The sequence below is a fragment of the Limanda limanda genome, chromosome 9 (genome assembly GCF_963576545.1).
Source record: "Limanda limanda chromosome 9, fLimLim1.1, whole genome shotgun sequence".
Taxonomy (NCBI): Eukaryota; Metazoa; Chordata; class Actinopteri; order Pleuronectiformes; family Pleuronectidae; genus Limanda; species Limanda limanda.
In genome coordinates this window covers 1,275,715-1,299,059 of record NC_083644.1, presented here as the reverse complement: position 1 = coordinate 1,299,059, position 23,345 = coordinate 1,275,715, and the positions used below count along the sequence as shown (strand labels likewise).

General features: G+C 40.3%; 1 protein-coding gene and 1 pseudogene across 1 annotated transcript; both read left to right on the top strand.

Moving 5' to 3' along the window:
* Positions 1-4,146: 4,146 nt before the first annotated feature.
* On the top strand, positions 4,147-10,740 carry LOC133010500 (caspase-8-like; annotated as a pseudogene).
* Positions 10,741-13,170: 2,430 nt separating this feature from the next.
* On the top strand, positions 13,171-14,773 carry LOC133010498 (caspase-8-like). Its single transcript, XM_061078086.1, has 3 exons — positions 13,171-13,523; positions 13,604-14,032; positions 14,169-14,773. Exons 1-3 carry the CDS (start codon positions 13,171-13,173, stop codon positions 14,329-14,331), a joined length of 945 nt encoding a protein of 314 aa, XP_060934069.1. The 3' UTR covers positions 14,332-14,773.
* Positions 14,774-23,345: the final 8,572 nt, after the last annotated feature.

Below are 23,345 nucleotides of genomic sequence, written 5' to 3'. Positions count from 1 at the left end.
GCGTTGAGTCAAACTGTTGATTTACTGACAGAAGTTCATCCTGAATCGTCTTCTCTCTAAAGTCCACGAGTAGAAAACTGACCCAGAGTCTGTGACAGTGAAATTAAAATAAATGAATAATATAAATGTTGCTGAACACTCACCAGCCTCAACGTCTCCTCCGTCTGCTGCTTGAAGTTAGAACCAGTCTGAACACTTTCACTTCCTCTCGGCAGTTACTGGAAATCACGTGACTCTGGGTGTGACTGTGTGTGTGTGTGTGTGTGTGTGCGTGTGTGTGTGTGTGTGCGTTTCTGATTGGCTCTTGCAACTGTGCTCTCTTAAAGTAACAGTGCACTTTATATAACTTTCAAAACTAATAATATGCAGAACTATTGTATTACTTTTGATATTTATTTTAATCTGTTAAACATTTTAATCAGATTAAATCATGGATTTTTTTATAACTAATATAAACTTAACTCAGGTAACTTTTAATAATATTTATTCAACTATTTATTCACTTATTTATGTTCTAATCATGTTTCTTGTAACCTGGGTTACATAAGTCAAAATAATAAACTGACAGAAACGACCAAACAGAAAAACAGTGCAGTTCATCCAATGAGAAGGAAAATCAACAGGCTCTTTAAACTGTCTCCTGATCTTCACCACTCTCACCGACCTCTTAACCTTTGACCTATGACCTGTCTCCCCCCTCACTCTCTCAGGGTGACTCACCCTGTCAGAAACACAGAGAGCTGAGAGCAGGTCTGTCAGTGGGTTTAAGGGTTTTATGCTCTTATCATCTATTCGCCCACACTAGCTCTCTCAACTCTTTATTACATTACACTGACTGTGTGTGTGTGTGGTTTGTGTGTTGTGTGTGTGTTGTAGCTGTGAGACCCCACAGCCACCCTGCAAAAATAACCCAAGAGGGGGAGAAAATAAAACAGTAATGGCTAATACACATGTAACCGGTCTCTTCTTGGTGTGATGAACTCTGCGTTGTGTCTATTAATGGATGACCGGAAATTGTTCTTTTTCTCACAGGACTTTTATTTCTCTGCTCTGTTCAGAATACAGCACATGCCTAACATTAATAAAGTACAAAGAGATACGGAGAGAGAGAGGAGAGGGTGAGTGGATGTAACACCATTATGATAAAATAATTCAGTGTTGGTGGAGGCTGTGGTGTAAAGAGTTGTGTTGGTTTATTCTTCTTTACTCCAGAGGGAATTAAGTTGTTTTAAACAAACACACAAACGAGACAGAAGTTGTTACTTTCCTTTTATTGAAAAGGTTATTTTTCTGTCTCTTTTTAACCCAAAACATTTTTATTAAAGATAACATGCTTAAAAATACAGCCGGTCTTTATTCAAAGACAATCTCTTCTCTCACAGCAACAAAAAACAAACAGCTGCATCGATGTACACACACTTTCATATACACACACACACACAAGATGTGGTTCCTAACATCCTGGGCACAACCTGTTCCATCTCCTCCCCTCTGGGAGGTGCTACAGGTCTCTGTTCACCAAAACCTCCAGGCACAAAAACAGTTTCTTCCCTCTCGCTGTCTCACTTCTGAACAGCCAACCCACTGACACTGTGCAATAACCCTGGATCTTTATAATAAACACTGTATAGTTTCTCCCGAAATTATATTATATTATATATAATATATATTATAATCATATTTAATTATGGTTATCTTATTTCACTGTACAACCGTAATTCACATACGTGTTATACCTGCACTTTTTTTTTCTTAGACTGTCGCACTGTTTGTATTTTGTATTGTTTTTGTGACTGTTCGTATTGTACTGTTTTGTTTTGTGATGTGTATTCTGTGTAAGCACACTGAGAGCCACTTTACCGAGTCAAATTCCCTGTTTGTGCAAACTTACTTGGCCAATAAACCTGATTCTGATTCTGAAAACCACAAAGACACTTTCAATGTGACCTTTGACCTGTGACAAATCACACAAGAGAATATTTAAAACTCTGGTTTCACAAAATAAACCACAACACTGTTTTTCTTCTTCTGTTTCTGTCTTTTTCATGTTGGAGTTAAATCTTATTCATATCAAAGCAGAAATGTGAGGATCATGAAACTGTCTGTTTATTTAAATCAGCTGGAAACAGACGACGTGGCACTTTAAAACCCAGAAGTAATACAGCGACAGAAAGCAAACACAGAGGCCAATATTGCACAGAAACCCAGAAATTGCATATTTCAGTAGAAGTATTCGAGGTCGATTGAGCCACAGTTCATGCACAAAAAGAAACCGGTCAGTTCATCTACAGAGAAATCAAATAAGAAAATAAAAAATTAAAATAACGTTTTAGAAAAAGGGTCAAATACCCAATTTCAGAGAAGTTCAGTTGCACAGTGAGCGTCAGCGTCGTGCACAAGTTCAGAAGAAAGAATATTAACAAACTTCAAGATTTATTTGGAAGTGATTGTCATGTAAACAAATATTCACAAAATTAGCTAACATTTTTAATTAAAACTCCTAAAGGCTAATAAAATAAAAAAGAGATAACAGCATGGTCCATTATAAAAAAGCCAAATCATGTTTTTTGGACCGTGCACTAAAGATTAGTTTCTCTCCGTGTTTTACTGATTGTCCGACAGGTCCCTGAAGGCATCGTGCAAACTGCTGAGTCTGCGCATGTGCTTGATTATTTACAGGTTATTAAAGACGCTGCTCATCAGACGCTTCTCTCACCTGCAGCTGCGTCTCTGCAGGAAAACCCGGTGAGTTACGGTAGAAACTGTTACTTGCGCTGTAACGTAGCACACATGCTAACTTTGCTGTTCGGAGTTAGCTTGTTAACTTCTGTTGTGTAACAACACGTGTTGGATAAATGAGGACCCGTAGAGACGTTTTTCACTTCACTAAAAAAGGAACGTCTTCAATCTGGGATATTTTCAGATCCTCTATTCAATTGGAATAGCAGGCAGTTCAAATTTAGTATAGTCCAAAGATTAAATAAGAATAAAATGTGGGACTTGTAAGGAAAATAAACACTTACAGCGTAATCTTTAATCCTTTAAGAGAAGTTAGAGCCAAACCAAGTTTTACTCAATTTAAGAATTTATTTAGAAAGCAATGAACAGGTTACGGCAAAAAGACAATGGGTGCCAGTACATTAAGTGTATCAGAGCGCGCTGAACATCCGGCGCCTGTCTATTTTATACAGTAGATCTTCGTTCCTCCCTCCTCGGAAGTGCGCACGCGTAGGACATCCTCCTGGCTTTTGGATACGGAAGTAGAACAGGGAGACAACCCCCAATGCATCTAGCTGCTAAGACAACGAGTTTTACTACAAGAACGTCCTTGACCCTCAGATGCTATATGGGCCAAAGGTGTTTACAATGGGAGAAAAGATTATTATGTTTTAGCTATATATATATATATAGCTGTGTAAACATTCGCAACAAGTGAACCCAAAGCATTATACAGAATCAAGTCAACAGAGTCACTCTGTCTGTCCTCCACGACTTATCAGAACAGCTGTGGACTGACCAGTCTGAGAATGACACACACACAATTCTAGCTTGTAGATTAAACATTAGGAAGGAAAGGTTATTATTCAAATCATTTGTATAAAGCATAATATCTAACTAAAATTACTCCTAGCTTTATTGCTAAAGAGTTCAATCAGACACAGACTATAGTTAAAAATTTGAAATCCCAACAGACTGCTTCAAGGAAAAAAAGTGGGAAGAAGGCAATATACACAAAACATATAGAGGAAGGAAGATATACCTTTTGTGCTCCTAATAAGCTAAATGAAAGCTTATTAGGAGTGTCTACAGGACTACAAGATTGGACTTACAGTCATTAATGTTGTTGTAGTCCTCTGTTTTTATGATGAATATACAATGCCTTTCCATGATCTTGAAGTCATATTTAATAATTTACAAATTGTTCCCATTTTATGTGAATAAATATTTTTACCTGACCATTAATTTGTATTATATGCCCATTACAGGTTATAGAGACTGAGGGTGAAGGCATTTAATCAACCACTCCAGAATCACCAGAAAACCAATATTTTGTCGGTGAGTTTAATTGTACAATTCTGTTTTTATATCTGCATTTGATTATAATGTCCATGACTGGACTAAGGTGTCTTATTTCATATCCAACACATGGGCTACCAGATCTGTGTCGCTGTCAAGTGTACGTTTTGTTTATGTCCTATTTGATTTTAGAACGTAAAGACTTGAGAATAAAAATCCAACAAATGGAACTGTTAACATATTGCTGCGCAGTTTAAATAACCAACAGAGCGTTTTTAAGGCTCATGTAATGAAACTTTAATATCTCAAAAACAAACACGCCGTCCTTCAGTGACGTCTTTTCATCATTTGACTGCAGGGGAAGTGACTGGAGTAGAAAAAGCTGTTTGCAATAGACAGCCTGTGACCACATGAGGGCATCACAGCATCAGAGTGATCTATGTTCTCAACTGGTTTAACTTCTCAGGAAGAAACCATACTGAGTGAATCCTGCCCTGGTGTATTAAGCTGTTGAAAGTGTCATTATCTTTACAGATTATGTTCTTTTACTTTTCTAAATGTTGTTGTTGTTGTCTTATTTATTGGAGTAGCATATTTTATTAATTTACCTTGTGTTGTAACAACATTTAATTTTCTCCGAAAGGAATTAAGATAAGCTCATTTAGTGATTAGAAGATGGTTAATAGCTTTAAGTGCATTTACAGTTCAATGCAAAAGACTAAATTAGCAAAATTTTCCTCGATACTAAGTAAATCCTGCCCTGGTGTATTAAGCTGTTAAAAGTGTCATTATCTTTACAGATTACATTCTTTTACTTTTCTAAATTTTGTAGGCGTGTTGGTTTATCCTAAATATGAGAAGATGAGCCGAACTCGGTTTTGTTCAATCAAGTATTTATTTAGAAAGCAATGAACAGGTATGAATCAGCAAAGCAATGGTACTCTAGCAGAACCGAACAGTCTCTACAGTCGTATCAGAACGCGTCAAACAGCCGGCATCTGTAAGAGTTTATAACAGTCATTGGTTCTTCCTCCTCGAAAGTGTGCAGGCGTAGGCCATCCTCTTGGCATTGGAACACGGAAGTGACCAGGAGCCACTCCCAAGGCCGTGACACAGCTGATGCTATGAGGGCAAAACTGTTGTCCATTGGAACAAAGAATATCATGTTTCTGCTTCATCAAAACATGTCCTGACTGTAAACATTAGGATCCTCGAAACCAAAACAATGAAACAAAACAGTCACTCTGTCCGACCTCCAGAACTTATCAGACAGCTGCTTGAAATCTATGTGATGTTGAATGAATCTAAGGGAATTATGAAAATCATTTGTATGAAGGCATAATATCTGACCCAAACTGTTCATCCCCCCCCCTTTTCTTTATTGCATAGAGTTCAGTCAGACCCACATTAGCTAAATGTTCCATCCCTAACAGTCACTTTCATTCATTTCATGGTGTGAACCACTTACTGGGAGCATCCATGTACCCCCAAACCTTCCATCCCATCCAATGCAAACCCCTCATCATCATCATCCTCAGCATCATCCTCAGCATCTCCTTCCCCATCAGCACCAGCAGATCAGCTGGGGGATGAGGCATGTTTTCCTTCATCAGAGCCGTGGTGATGATTCTATTTAGTAATTTCAGAGTCTACAGACATGTCCTGTCATGGTGCGTAGAGGTGGAGAGGGCACTGGTCACCCAGCCACCAGGGGCAGTTTGGTTTGGAAAAAATGTCTTTCAAGAACTTCCTATCATAGTGCACACACCCCTTTCCTGCCAGTAGCAAGTATAGGGCCAATCGGTTCTGTGTGACCATAACGGACGTATGGGCGGGAGCTGTTCAGATATCAGCTCCTTTCAGATCTACTCCAAGAACAAAATTATCATGAATTGTCAGTGAGGCTTTTTCAATTTGTTATTGTGGAGTTTAAGAGTCAATGGTCTGGATCTTATCCTTGTGAAGATCCTTTCGTGGAATTGATACTCGCCTACAGGCCAGGTGGTGAACTTGCACTGTAACGAGCCAGGGGCAGGGCGTATAGTCGGGGTGGAGGAGGTGAAGTGGTCACCGGATGGGAGTGGGTTGTGGAGACATGGAGCCCAGATCCCAGAGATTGAAAGGAAACATAAACCGAAAAGTGATTTATATACTGCGATGCGTAATTGAGTTTAAAGTAGATTATACAAGCTTATAATTGAAAAAAAAGAAACAAAATAATCGAAACAAAGCATACCCTCCTTTTGTGGTCAACAATTTCAATAACTTGAGCAGTGGTCGGCCAAATCAGTGGACATTAAAAAATAAAACATTAAACAAGTGGCAGAAGAGTGACAGAAATCTTTGGCATTTCATGAAATATTAAATGATCAACAAGCTCGATTTAAATAAACAGCAGATATGACAGCGTTTGAGTATTTGTGGTCAAACCATTTTCCAAAATTCATTCGACTGCTTCTGTTACACGATAATTCAGAAGCTTTGATGCAAACTGTCCTGTGATAAAACGGGAATCACATACAAAGGACAAATGTGTGAGACATGAGATTCAACCAGAGTCCACAGCTGAAACAGATCAAAACAAATTAAATAACAGTCATTCTGCCAAACTTTCCTTCATGATGAAATAAAAAACAAACAGTAGAACTTAACAACACCTTTCAAATTAAGAGCATTGGATGATAAGATAATTTATTAAACAAAAACAAAAAATAAAAACACATCTTCCCTGAATTTAAAAGTTAAAGTGTCCAAAAGAAATTAAAAATAATTGAATTGGCATTCAATAAAGTGTGTAAACAGAGGGGCTTGTATTATGGCTTTGTGCTTTTCATTTAAGATGAAACACGCTTTGAGTTAAAGTGTATTAGACCTCTGCCCTTTAACTGGATTAGATTTATTATTCTTTAAAATGGTGACAATATTTATTTTTAGGCCTGCAAAGTCTAACAAGAGTTACATGGGGGGTGAATCAAACTCCTATTTTAAATGCCAACTGTAAATAGATAAAAAATGTCTTGATTATTGAATTTTAAATGGATGATTTGAATATGGAATTAAAGCAACTGCAGGTGAAACCAAAGAAAAATCTCTAATTCTAGGCAGCACAGAATTAAGTTTAAAGTAAGTTTGAATTTCTCATCCTGATGTGATTGAATTGGCTCATATAGATTTGAGCTCTAAGAAATAAAAGTCAGCTCTAAGAAATAAAAGTCAGCATAACAGCATTTCAACCAAACACAATCAATTATCCCTCCTTTGAAACAATAGTCCTAATCTTTCAGTTGATATGAAACAGTTGCTAGATCATGCAAACAGACATAATCGAGCATTGTTTCAACATACATTTTTGTGAAATAAAGATAAAAAATATTTCAAAGAGAACAGATATATTTCCCCTTTACATCAGACCTGAGCAGAGGAAAGCTGACCAGCTGTTATCTAACATTCACTGGGCTCATTGCATCAGAGCAGCAACTTCTCCATACTAAAAAAACAATAACACTGTTATCATCTTCATTGTCACAAAGCCACAATTGTGGATGAAACTTTTGTAAGGGTGTAAATGGCTCAAAAATAATAAAAACAGAGAAGGAAAAGAAAAAAACCACATATCACATTAACTGTACTTAGAGACAGGCTTTTAAAGGACACAATAATGTGATTCTGTGAGGTTTGGTTAATCACTCATCCTTGAAGTTATATTACGAATCAAACTTATAAATTGTGAAGTATTAAACTGGTGTCTACTGTACTCCCTGCTGTGGCAGGTCTAAAATAGAAATAAGATATTTAAATGATTGGACTTTATATAGCAAAACCTTTTTCCTTTCCTCTACTGGATTTGATATTTTGGAAATATCTGAAACGACAATTTTGTGCCAAAGTGTAATTTTAACAATTCCTTTTGGAATTCTATACTTCTGAATGAAGCAATAATGAAAACAAACAAACAAACAAACACCCACGTTGTAACCCGAGCTGTCAGGTCCAACTTGCCTCCCCCAGATGACCTTCTGACTCCCAAGTACTCTTATCTTCCTCCTTTCATCCTCTTGTGCACGTACGAAATCTTTCTTTCACACTTCTCTTCCCCTACTTTCTTTACCACTCAAGGTTTACATTCTATCATCCGTCTCAGAGCAAGATATCACTGGATTGAAACATCTGACTCCTGCAGATCTTTCCTCCTCATAAACATAACTTTATCGTTCTCCTCTTTACTTCATCTCTCAAACCTTCAGTCTCGTTCTGTCTTTCCCTCTGTGCTAATGAAGCTCATTAAGGAAGACGTAACCTGCAGACGATCAGCTGATCGTGGGCGTTCCTAATAGCAGGAGCGCCCAAAGGAGGACCACCTGCTAGCGATCAGCTGATTGCAGCGTTCCTAAACATCCAATCAGGTCGGGCGCGGTCTCGTCAGCCAGTCATTCAGCAGCTTCCAAACTTTATAAATCCCTCCTCTCTTCCTCATTCAGCGTCTCCCTCAACCCCTCCTCCACCCCATTCTCCTCCAGTCTGAGGATATTCATCACCGGATCCCGACTCAACCGATCGCGGATCACGTCAACGGATCGAGGATTAAAGCTGGAAGAGTGATCCCTCGCATGTGTCTCTTCTTGAGGTTTCTGTTTTTTCCCGGTTTTAGTAGTTTTCTCTTACCCTTGTGAGGGTTGAGGGCAGAGGATGTCACACACAGCAAGTCCAATAGGACAACGAGCATAAGATGTGCCTTCCAAACAAACTTTTGACCGATAAACCACCACCAGTGTCTAGACCCGGGGGGGTATTCCTGTTCGATGCCCTGCTCCACCCCCTTCTAATCCTTATGACATCTCACAGGGGTCTAAAATGCCAAAGACTGTAAAATGAAAATCAGGTCTCTCCTGATTGAACTGAATCTGGTTTGCTGAACCTTTCCTCTAAATCTCCGGACAGACTAATGAAAACCTCAAGCATTTGGCCATGATGGAGAGAATCCTAGGACCAGTGCCCGAGTTGATGATTTCTAAGACGAGGTGAGAAAACATACACTATAACCTACCTCTTAAATCAACACACACACACACACACGCACAATAGAACGCTGCTCATACTGACGTCCTTACCCTCTCAGGAAGGGAGGGTCTGTTCCCTGCAGCCTGTGTGTAAAGATGAACGACAGTTTCCTCTACAACAAACACATGTGTCTCTCCTTTGAGCTGCTCGCCTGTGACACCTTCACCCACCGGCCGTACTCCATCGCTCAGATCCAACACATGGGCTACCAGATCTGTGTCGCTGTCAAGTGTAAGTTTTGTTTATGTCCTCATTTTGATTTTAGAATGTAAAGACTTAAGGAGAATAAAAATCCAACAAATAGAACTGTTAACATATTGCTGAGCAGTTTAAATAACCAACAGAGCGTTTTTAAGGCTCATGTAATGAAACTTTAACGTCTCAAAAACAAACACGCCCTCCTTCAGTGACGTCTTTTCATCATTTGACTGCAGGGGAAGTGACTTAAACTTTGTGTTTAATTGCCTCTTACAGGTCAAGAGCCCGTGTTGCCCTTAAAATTATCAAAAATAAGAAGGGATACAAGAAAGCAAAGTCTAAGTCTTTTTATGTTTGTTTTCCATTGTTTTCACTGTTTCAAGGAGGAGCGGTACCTGTTGGAGAGCCAGCCCGTTGGCCTCTGTGTCATCATAAACAATGAGCACTTCATGGATGGCACAATGAGAAGAGGAACCGATAAAGATGCTGGTATGTTACATAACAGACGGCTGCACTGTTTCACATCATTCTCTCGTTTGTTAGTGTTTGAAGGTTAACTTAGTTTTGTTTTTTTGTATCCCTGTCCTGCAGAATGTTTGGCAGAGGTGTTCACTTGGCTACGCTTCAGAGTGCTGATGTGCAAAGACCAAACCAAGGACCAGATGGAGCAAGCGCTGAGGCACTTTGCCTCTCTGAGCGACCCCTCCAGGCTGCAGGAGTTCAATGTTACGGAGTGGAGCTGCAGCGGATTCGCTGAACCTCAGCAGACTCCTCTGAAGCATGGAGATGCCTTCATCTGCTGCATTCTGAGCCACGGATCTTCGGGACGGATAGGAAGCCCCTCTCCATCAAACAAATAACTCAAACTTTCAAGTCGAGCGACCAGTCGGCCCTCACAGGCAAACCCAAAGTGTTCCTGATCCAGGCCTGCCAGGGACCGCACAGACACCGTGGAGTGTTGCTTGCAGACCTGGAGGCTGATGATTCATCCCTACAATGCATTCCTGAAGAGGCCGATGTTCTGGTTGCTTTCGCTACTGTTGAGGACCATGTATCATATAGATCAACAACCAAAGGGAGCTGGTTCATCCAATCATTGTGTCAGAAGCTAAAGGAGGGTTGTTGCTGGTAAATACATAACTCTAAATGAAATATGTAGTTTGACCATAACCATTAATATGAACCGTGTGTACTGTGCACTATTTGATCATAATCTGTGCCATGGTGGTTATAATAACGTTTTTGTACATTGTATTTATTCAAGGAATGATGATTTCATCACCATCCTCAAACGTGTGAATAAGGACGTAAGCCAGAAAGAAGGCACTGGACAATGTGGAGCAGCAAAGCAGATGCCTGAAGTCAGGTTCACCCTGAGGAAATCACTTCTTTTGTCACCGCTTGGAGCTTCATCTCTGTTGTCTTAAATGTGCTCAATAATGTGTATCTTTCTGAATTATCTCTCAATCACATGTAAAAGTTATTGCCATTTATACTTTTCCAGACTTTTGTCATAGAATTCGCTGGTTGTGGTTTTAATTTTAAGTCTTTATACTGTATTTATTTTGCAGCACCTTTTTCATGCGAGCAACAATAGATGAGTAATTAATGCATTAAACAAGACCAACTAAGCTTTAACTTATCGGACATCATTGAATATTAATCCATTTGGACAAAGAGGAAACAAGCCATCGCGTTCATGTCCAGCATTGGTGAGAGAGTTTTCTGTTTCTTTTCTGTGATGAGTCTGGAGCCTCAACAGTAAACAGAGCCTGTTGAAGTTGCGTGGAACCACGGATGTCGCTGTTGAGTTCTAGAATTCAGTTGAGGAACAGATCGAAGCCAAATAACTCAGCTTTAAAGAGCCACGTCTCTGAGTGGAACCATGGACACGACAAGCGCGAGTCAACGACAGACACACAAGGTACATCTCTCCTGCGACTTCCATTCACTGCACCGACGACACCGACACAAGACAGCAGCTACGCAAGAAATCGCTCTTCACACCCTTTGTACAACTTGGTCCCACTGCAGCACCTGTTAATCAACATGCAGAGGATCATCATCTCAACAGGCATGACCTTAGAACAAAAGCACACCCGCAGCAGAACTCTGCAGGACCCCAGCCAAACCCTCCTGGTTTTGAAGAGGGAGAAGCGGAAGCTGGCAGATGAAAACGTCCGTCTGAGGAAGCTGGAGGCTGAATACTACGCACAGAAGGAGATGGAGGATGAAAACCCCTACAACTTTAAAATCAGCTCAGACAGCGACGAGTCTGACACCAGCTCGCCACTGTCTCCTGAGGAGCTGAGGGTCCTTCTGCGCAAACAGGGTTTGCAAGTTTCCTCACCAGATGATGAGGAACTGCCGGAAGAGAAGAGGAAAAAGTCTTCAATCTCCCTGTCAGTGTGTGCAGTGGTTGTGGACAGGATTAAGCCTTCTATTTTTAAACATTTTTATGCAAAAAGTCTGGATCCTCCAGGCTGCAGGAGTTCAACGTCAAGGAGTGGATCTGCAGCGGGTTTACTGAACTGAAGACTCCTCTGAAGCATGGAGATGCCTTCATCTGCTGCATTTTGAGCCACGGCTTAAAGGGCGAAGTCTTCGGGACGGATTGGAAGTCCCTCACCATTAAACAAATAACTCAAACTTTCAAGTCGAGTGACCAGTCGGCCCTCACAGGCAAACCCAAAGTGATCCTGATCCAGGCCTGCCAGGGACCGCACAGACACCGTGGAGTGTTGCTTGCAGACCTGGAGGCTGATGATTCATCCCTACAATGCATTCCTGAAGAGGCCGATGTTCTGGTTGCTTTCGCTACTGTTGAGGACCATGTATCATATAGACCAGCTCCCTATAGACCAAAGGGAGCTGGTTCATCCAATCAGTGTGTCAGAAGCTAAAGGAGGGTTGTTGCAGGTAAATACATAACTCTAAATGAAATATGTAGTTTGACCATAACCATTAATATGAACCATGTGTACTGTGCACTATTTGATCATAATCTGTGCCATGGTGGTTATAGTAACGTTTTTGTACATTGTATTTATTCAAGGAATGATGATTTCATCACCATCCTCAAACGTGTGAATAAGGACGTAAGCCAGAAAGAAGGCACTGGACAATGTGGAGCAGCAAAGCAGATGCCTGAAGTCAGGTTCACCCTGAAGAAATCACTTCTGTTGTCACCGCTTGGAGCTTCATCTCTGTTGTCTTAAATGTGCTCAATAATGTGTATCTTTCTGAATTATCTCTCAATCACATGTAACAGTTATTGCCATTTATACTTTTCCAGACTTTTGTCATAGAATTCGCTGGTTGTGGTTTTAATAAGTCTTTATACTGTCTCTTTATTTTGCAGCACCTTTTTCATGCGAGCAACAATAGATGAGTAATTAATGCATTAAACAAGACCAACTAAGCTTTAACTTATCGGACATCATCGAATATTAATCCATTTGGACATAGAGGAAACAAGAAATCGCGTTCATGTCCAGCATTGGTGAGAGAGTTTTCTGTGATGAGTCTGGAGCCTCAACAGTAAACAGAGCCTGTCTATGTCTGAGAGTCAGCGCCACCTGGTTTTGACACTGGTCAAGAGAGTGCATTTTTTAAGCTTGCCTTTGAAGTTGCGTGGAACCACGGATGTCGCTGTTGAGTTCTAGAATTCAGTTGAGGAACAGATCGAAGCCAAATAACTCAGCTTTAAAGAGCCACGTCTCTGAGTGGAACCATGGACATGACAAGCTCGAGTCAACGACAGACACACAAGGTACATCTCTCCTGCGACTTCCATTCACTGCACCGACGACACCGACACAAGACAGCAGCTACGCAAGAAATCGCTCTTCACACCCTTTGTACAACTTGGTCCCACTGCAGCACCTGTTAATCACCATGCAGAGGATCATCATCTCAACAGGCATGACCTTAGAACAAAAGCACACCCGCAGCAGAACTCTGCAGGACCCCAGCCAAACCCTCCTGGTTTTGAAGAGAGAGAAGCGGAAGCTGGCAGATGAAAACGTCCGTCTGAGGAAGCTGGAGGCTGAATACTACGCACAGAAGGAGATGGAGGATGAAAACCCCTACAACTTTAAAATCAGCTCAGACAGCGACGAGTCTGACACCAGCTCGCCACTGTCTCCTGAGGAGCTGAGGGTCCTTCTGCGCAAACAGGGTTTGCAAGTTTTCTCACCAGATGATGAGGAACTGCCGGAAGAGAAGAGGAAAAAGTCTTCAATCTCCCTGTCAGTGTGTGCAGTGGTTGTGGACAGGATTAAGCCTTCTATTTTTAAACATTTTTATGCAAAAAGTCTGGATCCTCCAGGCTGCACGAGTTCAACGTCAAGGAGTGGATCTGCAGCGGGTTTACTGAACTGAAGACTTCTCTGAAGCATGGAGATGCCTTCATCTGCTGCATTTTGAGCCACGGCTTAAAGGGCGAAGTCTTCGGGAAGGATTGGAAGTCCCTCACCATTAAACAAATAACTAAAACTTTCAAGTCGAGCGACCAGTCGGCCCTCACAGGCAAACCCAAAGTGTTCCTGATCCAGGCCTGCCAGGGACCGCACAGACACCGTGGAGTGTTGCTTGCAGACCTGGAGGCTGATGATTCATCCCTACAATGCATTCCTGAAGAGGCCGATGTTCTGGTTGCTTTCGCTACTGTTGAGGACCATGTATCATATAGATCAACAACCGAAGGGAGCTGGTTCATCCAATCAGTGTGTCAGAAGCTAAAGGAGGGTTGTTGCAGGTAAATACATAACTCTAAATGAAATATGTAGTTTGACCATAACCATTAATGTGAACCATGTGTACTGTGCACTATTTGATCGTAATCTGTGCCATGGTGGTTATAGTAACGTTTTTGTACATTGTATTTATTCAAGGAATGATGATTTCATCACCATCCTCAAACGTGTGAATAAGGACGTAAGCCAGAAAGAAGGCACTGGACAAAGTGGAGCAGCAAAGCAGATGCCTGAAGTCAGGTTCACCCTGAGGAAATCACTTCTGTTGTCACCGCTTGGAGCTTCATCTCTGTTGTCTTAAATGTGCTCAATAATGTGTATCTTTCTGAATTATCTCTCAATCACATGTAACAGTTATTGCCATTTATATTTTTCCAGACTTTTGTCATAGAATTCGTTGGTTGTGGTTTTAATTTTAAATTTAATTTTCAGTGTGTGCAGTGGTTGTGGACAGGATTAAGCCTTCTATTTTTAAACATTTTTATGCAAAAAGTCTGGATCCTGGAACCAGTGAGTAGTGTGCCACTGGTTGTAATGTTCCTGTAGGGCTAGGGTTTGGAGATGTGTGATTTGTTGCTATTTATTTTAATTTTATAATTTGTATATAATAACAGTTTTTACATCCTGTTGGATCATTGTTGTAGTTTACATTGTTCTCATTAGAAACGTGTTTTATTAGTGTGATATGTGTTTTGAAATGTAAATAGTTATCTCTCCAAAAAATGTTAATCAACCCTGTTTGTGAAGAGCCTATGTTCTTTTCTTTTTTTTGATGTTATAAAGTTCAGTACCTGTTTGCAAAAAGGCTTCTCTTCCCGACTCTGCTTTCCTCATCATATAAATTATATCACCATGAAAAAAAAAAAAGCAATTAAAAAGAAAACAAAATTCAAATCCTATTAGTTTATGGGATAAGATTTTAAAACAAATAAACGATAACAGGACCCTAATTAAATTTCCAGAATTATTAAATTCCTTCTTTAATCATATAACAATAAAAACATTATCACAAAGAAGAAGTTACACAACAATTGGAATAAAGATAAAAACCAAACCACTTTTATGAATGTCAGGCCTCTATCTGTTAAGGGTCCCAGACAGGGGCCATTTGGAGTGTCTATTCAGTACCCCTCTGCCATCAGCAGCAAGATATTTGTACCTCCTCCCCAATATTCATAAACCACCAGAAAAATTGACAATCACACACAGTATCCCACCAGGATGCCCCATCGTATCAGATTGCGGGAGTGAAAAAGCTATGGCGTGGCGTAATACATAGACTCCTTCCTAACCCCATTGTCAATAAACACCCGAGGTATTAAACCCCCAGAAGACCAAGACATTTTGCAACTTCTCCATTTAAGTTTACCAAGAAATGACTTTCAGTTTAATGGACAGACAAACCTCCAAATTCAAGCCACAGCCATGGGTAAAAACTTCGCACCGGCCTATGCTAACATCTATATGGCAGATTGGGAAGAGACTGCCCTCCAGAAATGCGAGAAACTTCCATCCCAATACTTTAGGTACCTCAATGACATTTGGGGCATCTGGACCCACCCAAAACAGGAGTTCGAAACATTCATAAATACTCTCAACGGCCACCACTCCTTCATCAGAGTAGAACCAGAGACGGGCGACACACGAGTAAACTTCCTGGACACCAATGTTTACAAAGGCACAGACTTTGAGGAAAGCGAGAAAATGCAAACCAACGTTTACTTCAAACCAACCGATATGCACGCTTTGCTCCATAAACAGATAAACGGATTCAGGAACTTGCGCATGAGAGGACTCCAACACAACCAGGACTGAACAACCTACCAGAGGAGACGAGCAGAGAGATATTGGACCAACAGACTTAACACAAGATTCCCAAACGGACTGAATGAGAGACACCTCATTACAGGTCAAACACATTAAAGGTTTTGAAAAAAATGTACATAGTTTTCCTTCAAATATTTTTTTTGTTTTGTTGGAGTGATAAGTATTGTTGAAATGTTAATAAACCTGTAAAACACAATGTAAATATACATTATGTATTTCTATAAAATGTTCTGCAGTAATGGTGGATTTTTGATGTTGTATAGAAGTTTACAAACCTGCATCATGTTGCATTGATAAACCAGCTGTAAACACACTGTCCACTCCGAGTCACACGGATCAATGTGTAACATGTATTATTGATAGTGGATCGGTGTGAAGACAGAGAAATTACCCATAAGCAGCAGCGGCGGTCATTTGCCAAACTTGACAGTAATGAGCTGAAGGACAAAATTACAGGGAAAGTTTTCAAATAGTTATCCTTTATAAAATGTTTATCAACCTCCACACCCTTTTGTGAAAGTATTATGTTTAAAAATTGTATAAAGTTCAAGACCTTTTTACCAAAGGCCAAAGAATGGAACCACCAGTTCCTGTTCATGGCCACAGCCAGAACAAACCCATATCAGAATTAGGGCTGTGCTAAACAAATCAACATGGCAATATATCGTGACGTCCTTCTTGCTGATGCACGTATCAATGCAGATGCTACATGTTGGTTGTTGTTTTTGATGTTTCATTAAAGCATTTATACTTTCTGCTTCAGTGTGAAACTCATTTAATCACATTCATTCATTTCCAATGTCAGAGAAGCAAAGAAACGAATTTCATAAACGTTCAAAAAATCGCTGAAAATGTATTAATATATTATAATAATATGCAAATACTTTCATATTATTCCCTGGTATTGTCATAATCATTAATAACAAGTATAAATTATTAATGTCATGTTAAGTAAACAAGGCATGTGCAGAAATAGATTAGGCTTGTTAATGTTGCTGATCACACACACAAGGGGTGGCAATTGCCAAAAATGAAAATGAAATTGAGAAAAATAAACAAATGTGTACTTCTAGAGTCCAATCCAGTTGGCTGCAAGGTCATGACCCAAAATGTTAAATTCATTTGGGAATATTGGCATTTTTGTTGAGAAAAAGGAGTTGGTCGACATGCTCAGATGTTAAAGTTCCTCTGGAACGTTACTATATCTCCTGCAGTGGAGAACATCTTTTCCACATACACACTAGGTATCTTTTAAACTCTGAAACTCTCCTCGTCATGCTTTGCCAGCCAGGGGCTGTTACACATATAATTGTAAATAAAGTATTAAAAAAAATAAAAATTGCAATACTTTGTGCTAAATATCACTTTTCCAACAAATCATTTCACTGTGGTGTGTGAAATCCAGGCTCTTTCCTATGAACGGCACCTTCTTCTCTCAGTGCAAACGTCATGTAACTTTATGTTTAATTGCCTCTTACAGGTCAAGAGCCCATGTTGCTCTGAAAATTATTAAAAATAAGAAGGGATACAATAAAGAAGCTCTTCTGGAGATCAAAGTTCTGAAGAAGATCAACAAGTGTGACCCTGATAACGAATTGTGAGTTTCAACAGCACATTGCTGCTGCAAATGAAGGATCTTTACAAGTATCTAACACTGCTGGAACTGTCATTATTTCACTTATTGGAACTGGGTGATCAAACTGATTGACTGATGAGCATTGACACATTTTTGTATCCACGGTCCTAAGTCTAGCCATTCATCTTTCTTTTTTGACAGCAAGACATGTGAATGTGAACCAGGAACTTCAAAAAAGGAAAGCATCCTCTGAACATCTGCGAAGGAACTGAGAGGTTGACTTATTTTCTGGTTTGACTAAAATTACAGAAACAGCACATCTATGTTCAATACAGAACATGCAACTTAGTGTTAAATCATCTTTCACACAACTTTCTCTAAACCATCTGTTTTCAAAACAGATGGTTGTGTTTGAGTGCAGTGAAGTTTAAATCTTTTGGATGCATACCGGTGGTGTCTGTTCTTAGCCTGACTGAATTTGCCTTATCCACTAAATCAGTGTTGATTGATGTGACAACAGATATACAGAGCTTCCATTCATACACATATAGCCGTGAATCATTATTATACTTAATGCACGTGTAAATCTGTGGTGGATAGAGATCGGCCGTTCGGATCACTGTGACGCCTGATGGGGTGGAAACTATAAAAATTTCCAAAAGACACTTTACATCTCTTCCAATCATATTGATTGAACAACATAGTGATAGAAAAAAATTAACAATTGAATTTTTCAGTGATGCCTCATATTATATTATATTATAAATAGTGCTGTCAGTTAAACGCGTTATTAACGGCGTTAACGCAAACCCATTTTAACGCCGTCAATTTTTTTAACGCGAGATTAATGCAGAGCTGCAGCTTCAGTGTCTGTGTTCGCCTCCAGTCTGACCTGCTCTCGCTTTTTGTTTTAATATTTCGCCAACTAAAATATTTATTTTTAAGCTATGGTAGCGTCCCCGCTTACACAGGACACGGAACTTCTTTGTGGTTTAGTAACTTTTATTATCCTCTACATGAACATGTGCACTTCTCTCTCTTACTCCGTCACTGGCACACGTCAACAACCCTTCATTTCCTCATTGACCCCCAACAAAACCAGCCAATGAGGGCCTGACATCCCCAAACAACCCTGTCCTATTGGTCCAAACAGTCACATGTCCCACCCCGACCCCTTCACTGACCCTCAGGATATCAGAACGCTCCTTCAACACAGTGTTTGACTGAACATACGTCAAAACCAAACATAGACATAAACCCAGTCCGTTACACTATTAGGCTGAAGCTATATGTTTTTATTTATTTCACAATAGGGTACTTCTTATTTCATACATTTCCACAAATATGGGGAGGACTCAAATAGCCCTACAAAGTTCTGTGTTAAATTTATTTCAAAGTAGGCCGACACTTGCCTGTGTATTTTGTTTGTTTGTTATTTTGTTGCTTGTCTGTTTGAGTAGCTAGCTGAAAGCAAAGAAGTAGTAGGCGTACCTTTTATTGGTAACCTAACTGTTATGGTTTATTGTTTCTGAAATAAGAGGCCTGACTGCTATGATCACAGCAAACTTGAAAAAAAATAAATATTAAGCCATGGTTTAACTGCACTATAGGTCCTTGTTTACCTGAAATGTGCACTTTATAAACTTATATAGCCCTATTTGGCAATATTGTTTTTCAATAAAATAAAACATTTGCATAAAGCAAGCCAATCCGCTTTTCCATGTTAATAAGAGCATTAAAAGGAAAAAAAAAAATCTGGAAAAAAAATAAATGGAGGGACATTTAGAATAGATAAAAATTTGCGATTAATCGCGAGTTAACTATGACATAAATGCGATTTATCGCGATTCAATATTTTAATTGTTTGACAGCACTAATTATAATATCATCTCATATTAAGGGAGTCATGAATTTTTCAACCACGCAATTCCTGAATCCAACACAGATCAAACAACTCATTCGCTCATTTTAGGATGTGTGTCAAACAAATCATTCTTGATGACTGAATGTGTTGCTCCTAAAACTACAAGGAATATAATCTCTTTCCCGAGCAATGTGAGTGTGTGCGTTGGCATATGAACATATACATCTCATTGATATTTTAACATATGTTCCTATCAGTAGTTTGTCTTTTTTTTCTAAAAACAATCTTTCACTTCTGTGATAAGTGTTCGTGTTGGTGTGGTGCATTCACCCTCTCGATGTGTGAGTGTCCCTCACGGACTCGTTGTCTGTTCAAAGATGGCTCCTCCCTCTCCTCCATCCCCGCCTCGGCTCCATCAGCCTTGTAAGGTTGCTGTTTCTTTGGACAATTTTTTGTTTTGCCCAATGTCCCTTCTCTCCTCAGAGAAAACAAATGTCCACGTGCCGTCTAACCTCCTTCCTTGAAATCTTCTTCTTTTGTCTCCGCGATGTACCTCTGAACATCTTCAGTGAGGCTTTATGCAGATCAGTCTCTCTTTTCTTATTGTTTAATAACCTTCTTCGCATTAAATGCAAGTGCTTTTATTTAAGCTCTTCCTGAGTCCCACTTGATGCCTGTACGTTTTAACAGGCTGGCAACGGCAGGTCGCTTCAACAATTTTGCGATTTGGGCTGGATCTTGTCCCATCTTTATTGCCCACTGGTGCAAGGTGAAGAGAGGAGTTGCGGGTCTGGTTATTAACTGGAAAAGGTTGTTGTGGAGCCTGGGCTCCTGCCTGTGGAACATCCGCTTCTGGTGGAGCTTGGTGTTGTTCTGGTTGTCGTCTTGTCGGCGGGGAAGAGTCGAGGTCGGAAACCTGCATTTTGAAACACTGAGACATTTGTGAGGTGTTATCTGTCCCTGCCAGTGTGTGTTTTCTGTCCCTCTGATTCAATTTTTCTAACCACATTCCTTATACTAAAACTCCCCCCGGTTTGAAAACCAAATTCTTTCATTCACACTTGTATCAGACTTAGTGCTGTGTCACCATAGTTCCTTCGCATGAAGTTCGTTTTAAGAATACTCAGATCAGTTCCATTATCCAAATCTTATATTTTTTTCATTTACCTATGTAAATAAATATTTTTATTTTATTATTAGGTACCTTAAATCTTCAATCTATCTCCAAAACACTATTGTAAGGAGCAGATAGGAAACTTAGTAGTATAAAAATCATCAAAATAATGTAATACCTCCTATATTATATAATCAATAGTAATTTCCTCTTGTAATTACTTGGTTGCTTTAGTTTCTCAAATCATCTCTCTTTTTTTTTAAATTTATTTATTTTTCCATTTTTTTGTTGTATTTCTTTTTTTTAATACACCTAAATATCCTGCCTGACCAACACGAATCATAGTGCCTTAGAGAAGTTCTCTACATAGCTTGGGTCTTGTTTCAACAATGCAAATACACTCAGTGTTATGTCCTAGGCTGTGGTTCTGCTCTCAACAAACTCTATAAGGGACCTCGTCAGTCTACCTTCCAGGTTTCTTCTAAACCTTGGTTAAAAAATGATGGGGCTTTCACCCGTCTGGAGGATCCCGATTCCTCTTAGACCAACTTCTCCGTAACACTATGTTCTGCTGGTTTAAATTACACTTGAAATCTCAGATTCTCACCAGATAGATCGCAGCACTTAGACGATCCGGCTCGGGTCTCGGTCCCTGCATCTCACCCGTCCTAATGGGGAGGTTAAGGTTGGAAACTTTTCCAAGATGATCAGTCAACCAGACAGCGAGTCCAGATGCGCCCAGACGTGCGATCCCACTTCTGACACCAAATTGTGGTAGAAATCTGGAGATACAAGAGGCTGGAAACACCAAAGTTATCTACGTGTATTTAATAAGGGGCTTTCTGCAGAAAGGATCAACACAGGGAAACCGCAAGGGTCTCAGAGTGAAGCGATGCAGGACAGTCAAATACAAGAGTCTTATATAGGAGGAATGAGGGCCGTCTCTTTGAACCGATCCAGAAAGTGAAAGACGTTGAAGCAAGAGGAGAGGCGGTGGACTAGTGGCAGAAACTTAATCTATGGGCAGAAAAGGACTCTGGTTCGTCTCTGGTTCATCTCCACGGAGAAACAACAAAAAGACGAACCTGGATTGATCTGTTCAAAAATCCAAGAGGATTCTCCCTACCCTGTCTAGTGCCCCTGAGCAAGGCACCTTACTGTGGTTCAGGTTCCACTTCCACGGCACCTGTGGGAGCACGTTACCCGCCTCACTCGCACGCCACGAGATGGAGACACATTGAAAGTGGAGGTTTGGTCCAACATGTGGAGATGGAAACGTGAAAATAAGAAGAGGAAGAGGTAGAAGAAAGCTGTTTGATTTAAACTGCCGAAGAAATGTGATGTGCAATAAAGAATAAATATGAGTTAGTTACACCTTCAGACTCTGTTTAAGATCATGAAGATTTCAACTGCTTTTATGATTTGTCAGGAAATGACAAGAAAAACAGCTGTAACTTTATATTATCATTGTTTAATAAAATACACAACTGTTTCTGACGCCAAATCACGCAAAGCCTCTGTGATGCCAAATGTTAATTATGTGACTTTTAATTGTTGAACTTTATTTGCTAAATTGAAAGACGGGAGAGGCGGTGGACTAGTGGCAGAAAAGGTCTCTGGTTTGACTTCACGGAGAAACAACAAAAAGACGAACCTCCTGACCCAGAAACACACGACGCCCAGATCCCAGTTCTACAGCTGCCAAGGTACAAGCTGACCCCTGATCTGAGGTAGTGCTCTTTTCAAATGAGGTTATCTGACTGTCTCTGTGTGTGTTTCAGGTATGAGCAGACAGGTTGTCACGGTCTCCTGAGACCAGCTGTGGTTTGGAGAAACGCTCGACTCTGACGTCCTCACCCGGGCAGAGAAAGTGCTGGACAGCTGTGACCTGTGTCTCGTGGTGAGTGAGTGTGTGTGTCTGTGTGTGTCTGTGCGACAAAGACTTTACAACCAGTTTTAATGAAGGGTTTTAAAAAGGGCTACTTATAACGATTACATTTTTTTTATTGCTCTAATCTGCAGATCATTAGCTTCATTAAAGGAAGGAAACTCCAGAGATTTATTACCGAATCTTAATTGGGAACCTGAGAGAGAAAGATGAGGAAATAAAGGAAGAGCCTCCTACTGGCTGACATATTTCTGGCTGCGTTCAGGGAGATTTTCTCCAAAGCCAAGAAGGTCGCCATCCTGACCGGAGCAGGGGTGAGTGCTGAGAGTGGAGTGCCCACCTTCAGCGGAGCAGGGGGCTACTGGAGGAAGTGGCAAGCACAGGTGAGCCCCCACTTCACCTTTAACCCCTCAACAGGATTTATAAAGCTTCATCCATGTTTTTGGTGTAATTGTTGTCAAATTTACATTAACCAACTCTTTTACTGTGAATAAGTTGCTAATCAAACAGCCCAGAGAGATATTAAAGTTTAACCACAGAGGAAAACCTGCAACACATCAGATTAAAAATGTCCTTGTAGAATTCTGAGTCACAAAAAAGCCATAACTCGTAATCTTTTTCCTGAGTGATCATCTGAAGCTAAGGAAAAAGCTTCAGATGATCTGAAGAATCTCAGAAACAATCTTATAAAATGCTCTCTAAGCCAACCATTCATTCTGAAGGAATCACAGACACGTCATTGTCCTTCTCCTTTCTTCTGTGTCAGGAACTCGCCACTCCGGACGCCTTCTATGAGAATCCCTCGCGTGTTTGGGAGTTTTATCACTAACGCCGCGAGGTCATGCTATAGACGAACCCCAACCCCGCCCACCTGGCCATCAGCGAGTGTGAGGAGCCCCTCACACAGCAGGGGCGAGAAGTGACTGTCATCACTCAGAACATCGACCAGCTGCATCGCCGCGCGGGATCAAAAAACATCCTGGAGCTCCACGGTGAGAAGGAAAGAGTTCTCGTTACTTTCTTCTGCTCAAATAAGAATCAACAAA